A 12,234-nucleotide genomic window follows, 5' to 3' on the forward strand; every position below is an offset into this window, starting at 1 on the left:
GATGATCTTAAGTTCCCTTCCAACCCAAACCATTCTGTGATTCTATGATCTTGGGCTTTCAATGTGTGCCACCTGTTCTCCAAAATCTGCTTTAAATACGGTAGGAAAATATAGGGATGCTGGCAGGGCCCATAGCAGGGTACAGTTTGTAAGCTGGATGATCCCTTAGCTTCTTTTCAGTCCTTGTGAAGGGCGGTGCTGTGTTTCATCTTCATCTGCAAAAGGAAGTTGAAAAAATCTGCCCTTTCCTGTCAGTCAGAGTGATGCTGCTGTGCTAAAATAAAGGAGAGGGTTTGCTGCTTCACTCCCAGCCTACTTGAAAAGCTTTGTTTTCCTGTGTGAAAGATCTGGGCAGCAGGTGTTTGGCTAAATAAGCTTTCTATTACTGTATTTGTGTGTGTGTGTGTGTGTGTGTGTGTGTGTGTGTGTGTATGTATATATGTAGCCTCTATGGAGGAGTCAGTGAAATACAACAGACTCGGTTGCTTCGTGTTGTGTCCCAGTGACATGATTGAGGGTGGGCACAGGGGTGAGGAAGCTGCTTCAGGGAAGAGCCGTTTACTTGTGCCTGAGGAAATCAATAGGAGAGGGGAACAAGGGAGAGAGAGATGACAGTGCTGCCGGGGGCAGGATTATTGCAACAGCAGCTGAATAATGGGAAATTTTTTGCCCATACCAGGGGAGGTTACAGAGCTGTTCCTGGGGTGTGTGGGTCAGTGTAACAGTGAGATGATGTGGCTGCACAGCGTTCACTGTTGCAGTTGCCTGTGGGCACAACCAGCTCGGTAAATGGCTTGATAAGTCTGTGTTTCTCAAGGTTTTTCTCCCAGAGAAAGGTGGCAGGTGCTGCCTCTATTTTGCAGGGAGAAAAAGGGGGTGGTGAGGAAGTGATTTGTTCAAGCTCATCTGGCAACTGTTGGCAAAGCCAGAGAAAGAATCCATATATCTCCTGGGTTATCTCTGGTGCCACGTCCTTAGGCAAAGGTGCTGCATAATCTGCCTGTTTCCCACAGCTCCACACACTCTAAAACCCACCTCCAGATTGTTCAGGTGGGACTGCTTGTACAACTGCCTGAGTCACTTGGGCTTTCTGGAGGGAAGAACATGGGGAATGAGATCAACATCAGGATTAAACTGGAGGAGACTTCATGACAAATCTGTCTCTTGCAGACCCTTGAGGTGCAACCTGAAATAAACTTCAGCTGGTTGCTTCTCACTGTCTCCTGACCTGACACTCAGTGTATTTGTAAGGCTCTTCCTTTTAATAGACTGGTATCAGTGCTCACCTTCTTCTTAATTTACTTTCCATACTCATGGTGTGTGGCAGTGAATTCTTAGTCAGATGGAGAGAAAAATACAAAGTGTGTGGGGTGTAATTCTGTGGTCCTGCTTCACACAAGTACATTTGCTGCAGTCTGAGAGGATACTGGACTGAGGAAGTGTGTTTGTGCATTGTGATGATGTGCTACTGCTGCTGAAATACCCAAACAGGAGATGAGGTGGGTGCTGGTTAAGCAGAATTACTTGCCCTTTAAGAAAGGAATTTGCATGTAATTACATTGAACCTACATGCTGCCCCAGATATGTGCATGTATCTGTAGAAAGTCTGTGCAAACATATGCAGATTCATATTTCAAGTTCAATTTATTATCCCTTCTACCACTAATTTAAACAGACCTAAATTTCCAGTTGGAACCGTACAGCCTAATTGCTGTTTCCACTGAAGGGCTCAGGTCCCTCTGACCAGGTCTGGTTTCAGTCTTGCTAGAGCAGTGCCAGCTTGGGTTCTGACTCTGTTCCCAGCTGTCCTGGGAATATAGTTTGTGTCAGGGTCTCAAGTGAAAGGAACTTCACATGCACAGGAATGATCTTTTTAACAGAATAACAGACCCCACATTTTCCTCCTGTAGCTGCAGCTAGGCTGGGATGGTTCAGCCAGCACAGCTTTAGGCACAGTCTCCTGGTGACACAGGAGACTTTTGAATTACAGCTGGAAGTTTTCCTCCAGACAGGATGCAGCAAGACCCATAAAATAGCTCCACAGCTCTTCAGCAGTGCATTGAAGAAAGTGACCTGCTTTCATTTAAGAAAAACAGACGTTCAAAAGTTGTTTTATTTCCAGAGTTGCAATCATTAAAATAAGAGTCATTGTAAGAACAGTTACGTTCCATCATAAAACCTTAGCGAGGTGGTTATCAACAACTCCAGTTTTCCAAAACCAGATTTCCAGTCCTTTTCTCCTTAAAGTCTACCCTTATTTTCAAAGCAGTTGTTCAGTGATACATGTTTTAATTTCTTCTAGAGGGTTTATTAATTATGATACCTTGGGAGGGACATCTAGAAGCAGGCAGCTGGCTGGTTCTGCTTCAGGGAGTGTGTGGGTGAGCCCTGTGAGACTCTGGTGTGTGGAGAGCTGCACATGGATGTGATAGGAGTGGGGGGAGCTGCAAAGTCACAGCTCATGGAAAGTTATGAGAGAGGGATTCTTGATCTCACTGGTGGATCTGTGCTGGGAGGTCAGTCTGTGTTCTGCCGTGCATTGTCATTAATACATTAATCACACTGATTAACATGCTTGTGTTTGTAAGAGTTGGAATATTTAGATCACTTCATTAATATAAATAAATGCATCCTGCTGGTTTGCACATTGGCAATACAGAGGTACAGAAGATTGGGTATAGTTATGCATAACAGTGCTAAATGCCTTTTTATGTACTTCAAGAGCTGTTACAGGCCAGCTGATCTGAGAACAGATGAAGCTGGTGGAGTTTTGAGCTTTGATGTTAATAGATTTGGGAGATTAGCTGGCAAGCTCCTTCCATTGCAAAAGCATGTCAGAACAACTTGCTGCTGAGGGATCCAGCACCAGGCAGAGTCTGCTGGTTGCAGGAGTTAGTGTTTCAGCAGTTCCAGCTTTGCTGTTCAGCTGGGAAGGAAATTGTACCTTGTGCATACAAGTGTCATGGCCACAGACTCCAGTTTGGAGCTGTGGAAGTGCCAGCGTGGCCGGTACTTCAGAGCCGCCCATGTGGGATTTGGGTGCCAAATGACACGTGTCATAAGGAGAAGGAGTTTCCTGCCTCACCTGTAACATCATCTCTCTGTGATTCTTGTCCCCCTTGCTGCTGCTGGCAATGCAGGATGCTCTGTGTGTGCCTTCTCAACCCTGAGTCTTGTTCTCTTCTCAGCCCTCGAGCTCCTCTCAGTCATTTCAGGAGACCTGGAGGACAGCAAGAAAGAAGGAAGGGAAACCCTGTTTCCCAAAGGCTTCTCCTTGTGCTGACCTCTGCTCATTAGAGCAATCATGACTTCAGGTTCTATGAACTAACAGGATCTGGGTATTTTTGTTGCAGGAGCCAACTACTTGAAGGTCATCGAGGTTGGATCTCAGGAAAAGGTTCTTCCCCCAGAGGGTGGTTGGGCACTGACCAGGCTCCCCAGGGCAGTGGGCACAGCACCAAGGCTGCCAGAGCTCCAGGAGGGTTTGGACAACGCTCTCAGGGACAGGGTGGGATTGTTGGGGATGGTCCTGTGCAAGGCTAGGAGCTGGACTTGGATGATCTTTGTGGGTCCCTTCCAGCTCAGGATATTCTGTGGTTCCGTGGTGCACCTGCCTCTGGTGGTTGTCACAGGATGTGTTGGCACCTCTGCCCTGGGCTGAGAGAAGTGTGGTGAGAGGAGGGAAGAAGGGAAGGAGGGGCACTGTGATCAGTGGTAGAGCACTGCTCTTCAAGGGGTCCTTCCGGGCTGCCTTCAGGAGGAGTTCCTGGCTCCGGATCTGCAGGACAGGCTGCTTGGTGGTGGGGAATTCCACCCCCAGCAGCACAGGAGGGGGGGGGGGGTCTAAACCAGCAGTTCTGTGTGAGCAACAGTGGCCCCCATTTGTCTTTGGTGGGGGCAGAGCATGGAGGGGGTGGGAACAGGAGCCTCTGTGTTGCACAGCTGATGGGCCAAGTGATCTCTCCAGGGTGAGGCATGTTCTGCCCAGGTACAGAATTCCTAATTTGTACTATTCTGTTGGCCAAATAGAAAGCTGCAGCCCAAAACTGGTGGCTTTTGTTGTGCGTGTCTGGTTTAGCTGGGAAGGTATTGTGGCTGACAATACGTGTGGTTGTGTAATTTGAATCTGCTCAAGTCTTGCTCTGAAAACCAGATGTGGAGGGAACAAGCACACCTGGCAGCGTGTGCTGGCTGAGAGCAGTGGCTCTGTGCACTTTGGGCCCTTCAATCACTGTCACTTCATACATTGTCACAATGAAGTTCTAATTATAAACCCTGTACTCATGATTTGTTTCCATGCACTCTCTGCAAAACCCTCTCCAGAGCCCTTAGGCTGAGAGGGGAGGCCATGGGATGGGATTCTGCTTTTGGCTTTGCTCATGGTGAGCAAACTGGGAATTGAGTTTTGCCTCTCCAAGTCAGAAGAGGTTTCTTTACAATCCCCAAGACCTGTCTGGCAAACAGATAAAGCTCTTATAAAATCTCTTTTCAATGTATGCTGCGTTTTGGTTATAAAACCAGCAAGTTGTTCTGGCTCCTGGAATTCCAGTTCCTTCTTTAGGACTTCTTTAATTGCGTGGTTGAACCATAATGAAATCCACTGAAAAAAAGAAACAGTGCATTTTCCATTATAGCTGCCATATGGTCTGCTTGCTAATTTTTAATTAGCTGAGATGGTTTCATGCACATTTTATTTGCAGTGAGGAAGGAGACTGAGAACTGACTGAGGAGATGTCTGTATGGAGGCATGGTGTCTTTTTTACTGTCTCTAAATAGAAAAATGTGTAATCCTCAGAAAGTGTTGTCCCACTAGGTCTGTTTGGCAGATGTATGTATGTGTGCTATTAAACAGATGCAGACACTTCTGTCATGTTAAAATAGAATAAATTAAATGTTAAAATAAAATAGTGTTGTTTGCTCTCTGGCTTTCCTAGTCCAGCAGATGGATTTGGAGGCTTTGCAAAACTGACTGGATTTTCTTCAGAAATGATAGATTAGGAGAAAGTACCAGGACATCCAGGCTTGCATTTGCTGCTTAACATTCTCCCTCAGGAATAGGATTATAAAACTGTACCTCGAGATTACTGTTTGCCTTCTTCCCTGTGCATGGCTCCCAGTGTTGTTGCGGGGAATTGGTTCCATTGGAAAATTAGGCAGGGTGCAAGAAATGGCTTCTTTGCCTCAGTCTTTAGTGATGGACTTGGCAGCTCTGGGTTGATGGTAGGACTCGATGATTTTAGAGGTCTTTTCAAACCTAAAAGATTCCATTATTCTAAGTGGAGAGTCAAGATCCCTGGCAGACCAAATCTATAGTGTTAATATTTTACTAAAGCCTGAGGCAAAGAAGGCATTAAGTACTTCAGCCTTTTCCTCAGGCTTTTTCACTGTGTGTTTCATCCCATCCAGTAAAGGGTGGAGATTTTCCTCTGCCCTCCTTTTGTTGCTGATGCACTTACAGAAACATTTATTATTTACCTTCGTGGCAGTAGCCAGATGAAATTCTCCCTGCTGAACCTCATGGCATCCTTGCAGTTCTCCTGAGGTGCCTGCCCTACTTCCAACTCGCTGTTTTCACAAGCAGCAAGTCCAGCTTGGCACCTTCCCTAGTTGGCTCCCTCACCAGTTTTCTTCCACACACCCCAGGAACCTCCTGTACAGTTTCCTCTCTGTTGTGTTTCCAGCAGACATCTGGTGAGTTGAAGTGCCCCACATGAACAAAGGCCAGTGGTTGTGAGACTTCTCCTAGAGGCTTATGGAATATTTCATCTGCCTCTTCATCCTGGCTGGGTGGTCTAAAACAGACTCCCACCAGGATATCTGCCTTGTTGGCCTTCCCCCTGAACCTTGCCCATGAACTTTGTCACCATCATTAAGCTCTACACAATCCTAACACTCCCTCACCTACAGGGCAACCTCACCACCTCTCCTTCCTTCCTCTTATCCCTCTCTCTTTCAGGGATCCTTGCTAATTCCTGTGCAAGGATCCTTTTCCCCCTTTGAGACAGGGGTACCCCATATGTGTCACGTAAACTGACCCGTGTTCAAAAAAAATCCAAAATTCTGCTTGTGACGCCAGACTCAGAGCCAGGTATTGACCTACTGGCTCTTGCTGTTACTCCCCTCATCATTCTCTGCAACTGGAAGGATAGGTAATTAAATTAGCTAATTAAATAAGCACGTGTAATGGAGCCCTGGCATTGGGAAACTGGATTTTAATTGTCATGCTCCAAATGGCCCTGCTGTGCCAGAAGCAAAGCAGATGCCTGTGTGGCAGATCTGATGCTGTCTGCCACACAAACTGATGTGGTTTTATTTTTGCATGTGTAAGGGAAGACGCAATCATGACTCACCTTATCTAATGCAGCAAGCTGGACCTTGGTAGGGCCTTTCCACTGCTGCCTGAGATAACTGGATGCTTGCTTTTCCTCTGCTCACACAGGTTCAGACTAAGAAATTCCCTCTTAATTGCTTACAAATGTACCTGAAGAGACTCCTGTCTTGAAAACACCCCCTTGTAGTGCAGCACTGCAGCTGCATTAACATAGTGAGGGGCCATAGTTTAAACCATCTCCTTGGACCCTCAGTGTCATTGAGCTTTGTATCAGTTTAGGAAACTAAACTGTGGTGGGTGTTGCTCTGCTGATATCAGTAATAAGAGGATTTAGAAGGCTAAGGAGCTCTGCTAGACCTGGGCATGACTCTTGACATTAAAGGTGTTTGTTTTATGCTGCTTTTCCAGCTATTTATTTCTGACCCCTCGGTTCCTGTCATTTGCGTGTTAACAAACACTCCACAGGTACCAACATTTACCAAGCAGAGGGGAGAGAAAGCAGCTGTAAACTGAAACAAATGAGGTTCAGTCTGGGCAAAAGGGGGAAATTTTTCGTGCTGGGGACTGTGAAGCAGTGGGACAGGATGCCAGGAGCCTCCATTCTTAGACGTTTTAAGATGTGATGCGATAAAACCCTGAGTAACTCGGTCTGATCTCAGGGCTGACCCTGCTGTGAGGAGGAGGAGGTTCAGCTGGAGACCCCCTGAGGTGGTTTCCACACTGAATTGCCCACTGATCTTTATGTGGCTCCCTGGCATCTTAGACCCTCCAAAGGCTGGAGTAAGGACATTTCTTAGACAGCGTGAAGTCTGCGGTTTGATGATTTATGAGCATGGGAATGCAACGTTGTGCAGTGGGACTGTGCTTCTCACCACAGTCCTTTGACTTGAGGTACTGGTAAGAGTACAGTATTTTTTTTCTCTCTTTTTTGCCTGTCTAACCTTTCAGTGAGGAGAGATTCCATGGATTCCACTGTGCTGCTGCTCTGGCTGCTTCTCTAGGGAGGGTGAGTCCCAGAGGCTGTGGAGTCAGAAAGCTGTTTTGGGATTCACCAGTAACTGAGCTTGAAAGCCTTTGAGTTGCCTAGCACCACTGAGACTCCACCTTTTCTAGCTCATAGGACCTGGTATTACCAGTGCAAAGGCTTAAAAAGAGACCACAGAAAGGCAGGACTGCAAATCCTGTAAAACTTCGGGGTGCTGACTAAGTAAGGAAATAATAACACCTGCAGGGCTTTTTGATACTTGGTGAAATGTAACATTTGCTCGTGCTTTGGACTTGTTTTGATTTGATTTTTGGCTGGCTGTTGTTTCATAATTGCATTTTGATAGCCCTTGAGGGCTGTGTTTGAGAGACTGGACTGGAATGGCATCTGGAGGCTCGGGATCCACTCATCCTACATAGTGTTCAGCTCCATTAGGACACGTTGGTGCCTACTTCTGACTCAAACCTGGCAGAGTTAAACATCAAAGTGCTTTTATGGCAGCCACTGTCTAACCTGTACCTTCTCCTCGTGGACTGGCTTTTATCTGACTGGGGGCTCTGAGTTCCAGACTTTCTTGTGCTGTGAGGTCTGCAGTGCTTATCACTGCAGTGCTTGTCTTGGCAGGCTCCTCTGGGGCTCAGAGCAGCCAGTGAAATAATTTTCCCCATATGACATGTCTGGAAAGCATTGAGAAAACTCCTTGCATGAGCAACTGCAGTGTATGGTCCATTGAAAACTGTTGAGTGTGTTTAGATTAAAGCTCCTAGTCTGGAGCACGGCCTGTCCCTCCATTGGTCCTGTGCTCAGCTGAACAGGAAACTAGTATTTACCAGCAAACCTTCAACTGCAAATACAGTTGCTGTATGTGAGTGTTTTTCAGGGTTTTCCTTGTCTTTCTGGGTGACATTTGGGCCACTCCAGTGACTGGGCACATGCTCTTCTTGTGGTCTGCAGAATCACTTATCGCTGCTTTATTCTTCCTGTAGAATCATGTTGCATGAGCAGAAAAGTTGCTTTCTTAGAAATGCAAGTCAGAGCTGGTGGCCTCCTCTCCATTGCCTGAAGTTTGCCTGCCAGGCTCTGCCCTGTCAGCTGGAGAAGACTTCCTATTACTGCTCGTGCTCCCCTGCCATCCCTGCCTTCAGAAGTGAGTCTCCTGCTGTCCCTCTCCCTTGGGGATTTGCTTGGACTGCACCCATTAAATATGGATATCTTAGGTAGTGAGTTGATTCTGTTTTCTGAAGTTGCTCTTAAAGGTTAAAGGAGTCTTGTTTGCTGCTTGGCACCTTGTGGAAATGAACCTGCTTCATTTGGGATCTTAGACCGAGTTCCTGGGCATGGATGTGCTGTTCCCTGTCTGCTTGTGCCCATCAGCTTCAGATGTAGGAGTACACAAAAGCCTTGGAGAGTACTAACGACTATATATAGAATACAGTATTTCATGGAGAATTGATGGCAGTAAATTTAAAATGCCTTGCAAGTTTTCTGCAGTGGGTGGATTCAGGCTTGAAGTCCCCTTCAGTCCTTTCCTTTTCTTGTCAGACCTTTTCTTTCCCTCTGTTCTCACACGTCAGATTTGACTCCACATCCTTCTTTCAGTTGGAAGTTGTCCTGGTGCTCATGTGGTGTGTTTGGGAGAACACACCATTTTGGGAATAAATGACCCTTGCCTGGCGTGTTGGGAGGGAATTGTAACCAGGGGGAGGCTGAGAAAGTGCATTTTCTCCATTTTCAAGTAGAACTTGGGGGCAGAGGGAGAAGTGCAGCTTTCCCTAGTTGCTTTTAGGGTTCTCTCAAGCTGCACTTCTTCCCTGGCTTTTCCCAGTCAAAAAACTTCAGGATTGAAGCAATCTGTTTACGAATTCAGGACAAAGCAAGTGCCAAAGGTATGCTCAGTTCATGTCCTGGAGTGTAAAAGCTGTAGAGTTGTGATGTGTGTTATGTTAGTGCTTAGGAGGGCTGGGTAAGGGGTAAATATCCCCACCTATCACTTTTGTAGGTGTAACATTATAAGTAGTTTGTGGACACTTATTTCTGCTGGTCGGGGGTGTTTGGGGTTTTTTTTGATGGCTTTTTTTTCTTCCCCAGCATCAGTGTTGTGTGTCTACACAGTGAAAATTAACTTTCTACTTTTTTCCTTTCTTCCCTGGTTAGTTTTCAGGCACACTGTCTCCCCCACTCTGTGCCATAATGTGGCTTCTGCAACCACCAGTGCCAGCAAAAGGGAGGGGGTGAGTGGCAGCTGGGGACTGAGGTGAAGTCTGGAGTGTCCCTTTGCTTGCAGTGTGGATCCCTCCCTGCCTGATGAACACCTATGGTGTGAAGCAATAATAAAAGAAATGAGAAACAGGGAATTACAGCAAAATGGTGAATCCCAAGTTTGATTTTTAGCTTTCGTTCCATAGCTCTCTGTATTACAGCCCTTTCCTAAAAGTTGCCTTTTGCTCTACTTTTCCCTTTTTTTAGGTATTTCCATTTCTTTAGGTACTGTCGTGAGTGCCTTGTCTGTCTACTGAGGCATATAAATAATTTCCTTTATTACCACAGTTCTGCTTTGAATGCAGTCCCTTGATACAGTGCCTTTATGTGGATTTGGTCAAGTCCTTGCCTTTGATCTGCCTGGGATTATTAATTCTCTGTTATAATTAATGGAGGCTTTGTGTTTCTCCTGCAGTCTCTGTCAAAAGATCTCAGAGCCTTTTGTACATGTGATTAGTAATGCAGGAGCACACTGGTGAGTTGTGTGTGTGTGGTTTGTCTCTAGAAAAGAATCTCAGTGTAGCAACATATTCGGGGCTGTTTTTTTCTTTAAAAATGCCAGGTTTTGTAAAACTTCCATTTGTTAAGTGTTCCTGGAAGGCTTTTTGAGTTTTGAAGATGACTTTTCCTGAAAGAGTTTTAGCTGACAGATGGAAATTCTGGTTGTGTTGGTCTGTGGCAGGCAAACAGAGGAGCAGGTTAAGAAACACTGCAGGGTCTTTACTCACCAAGGACCTGTTACCTTCTGGTCTGAAACTTCCCATGGGAAGTGGGAGCTCCAGCTGATACCTGATATTTTGTGCAAGGTCTGGCTGCTTCATGAGGGGGATTTGTCCTGTGTCCACATCTCTCCTGAGATGTGAGTGAAGGAGGGTCATGTCACTGGTCTGAAAGGGGTAGGAAGGGTCTGGAGAATGGGCTTTCTATTTTGGGAATGCTTAGCTGAACTCTTAGGATATGAGCTGTAGTCAGGTGAGTCACTGTCTAAAAAAGTGCAGCTGGTCACGGTTTTGTCTCTGGGAATAGCAGGGAAACTTGGGAAGCAGTGAGATTTTGGGGGATGAAGAGAGAGCTTCCCGTGCAGGGCGAGTTACGGAGCCAGGGCACGTTTCTCATCTGTGCTGCTCCACCAAAGAGGGTGACAAACTTGCTTGAGCAAATCATCTGTAGTGGAGCCAAGGGTGACAAAGCAGTCTGATAGCTCCCAAAATTCAGGTTTAATCATGAGGTGAGAGTGCATCATATAAAAGCTCGGCACTGGTTGAATGAGAATGAGAGCACCATGTACAGAAACTCATGATCATTGTCACAACAGCTGCTGCTTTCTGTGGGGTGAGATCCAGCCTTACAGTCAGAAATAACCAGATCTAAAATTAAGTAGCATTTACCATCTGTTTTTGTGAGACACAGGGGCTTGAGGTCAGTTTTTTAATAACAAGGCAGTGGATGGCAAAGACTTAAGTGAACTCTGCTGTTGTTGGTGTCTTTTAAAATTACACTAAGATTATTAATAGTGAAGGTAGGAAGGATCAAACTGTTGATATCAGCTTGCTTTCTTTTAAAAAGAAGAAAGCAGGGACATCTTTTCTTTTTATAGCACTCCTGCTGACTTTAAAGGCCATTTCCTGACTTGGGGGAAGTCCTTGACAGCTCTGGTGGCATTTCCAACTTTGTTCAGCTAATTCCTTCTGTTGTGTACAGTTTGTGTGCAATCCCATGCTCTGAGACAGCCTGCCTGGCTTACAGATGTAGTGCTTTATAGCATGTGTATGTGATCTGCTCATTCTGTTAATTTGTTTGAAAGGCCAGCACAGCTTCCAATGTGACTAAACCATGTTGACTGCTGACACTGCCAGGAGATTGTCAAAACATCTGACGGCTGCCAGGAACCCTTGCTGCTTTCCTCGGGTCCGGTAGAGAAGCGACCTTTTCCATGTGAATTTAAATTTCTAGTTGAAAATGTAATTCTAGTGGAAAATGTGGTTTTTTTTCTGAAAGCCTTGGCCACTTACCCCTCCCTTTGTTACATTTGGATTTTGGTAGTGCTGGCTGATGGGGTGCTGAAATGGTTCAGGGGGCTGGTGCTGCCTGGTGATTGAGGATCTGCTCAGAGAGGAGATCTCCAGCCAGAAGGGAGGGAGGGTCTGCAGACACCTCGGGGAAATCATAGCTAATTCTACCAGATACCCTTCCAAGGCATCATCTTTCTGTGCCTGTAGTTACACCTGACTTGCCCTATGTGAGTTCCCAGCTCAGTCATTTAGGTCATCAGCAAGTTTTACCTTAAGGCCCTGACCTTTTTTTAGAGTCTGTGTTGTGGGTCACGGTGAGGGCAAACCCTTGTCATGGGCAGGAGAGCATTCCCTGGATGTTGGGGCTGCTCCTTTCAGTTCTGAGGGACTCCTCTGCCCTGGCATTACCAGCCGGAGCAGACAAACCCACCAGGGGCAACAGGTGCTGGAAAGGTTCTGCTGGGGACTGTCCTTGACTAAGTGATGCTGCTTCAGCCTGTACTCAGCTTCCTTCCCCTTCCTGCTTCCCTTTGCTGCAGGTTTCCTCTGGCAGATCTGAGATGGAATGATCAGGCTTTAGAGAAAAGTGTTTTGCACCAGTCTCAGTTAGAGAGCAAGGGACTGTACCAGCATAACAGGGGAAGATG

General features: G+C 46.2%; 1 protein-coding gene across 3 annotated transcripts in view; it reads left to right on the forward strand.

Moving 5' to 3' along the window:
• The window catches only part of PARVB (parvin beta), a 50,603-nt gene that overhangs the window by 3,862 nt on the left and 34,507 nt on the right, over positions 1-12,234 (forward strand). Inside the window, exon 1 of one of the 3 annotated variants that reach the window (XM_027693567.1) lies at positions 8,384-8,463. The exons of the other annotated variants lie outside the window; for them this stretch is intronic. Within the exon in view, the coding sequence (XP_027549368.1) occupies position 8,463 (1 nt within the window). The 5' untranslated portion in view covers positions 8,384-8,462. Of the gene's footprint in view, positions 1-8,383; positions 8,464-12,234 lie in introns of those variants that run through there. 3 annotated transcript variants of the gene reach the window in all.

This window comes from Neopelma chrysocephalum, unplaced genomic scaffold (genome assembly GCF_003984885.1).
Source record: "Neopelma chrysocephalum unplaced genomic scaffold, ASM398488v2 Primary Assembly neopelma1_92, whole genome shotgun sequence".
Classification (NCBI taxonomy): Eukaryota; Metazoa; Chordata; class Aves; order Passeriformes; family Pipridae; genus Neopelma; species Neopelma chrysocephalum.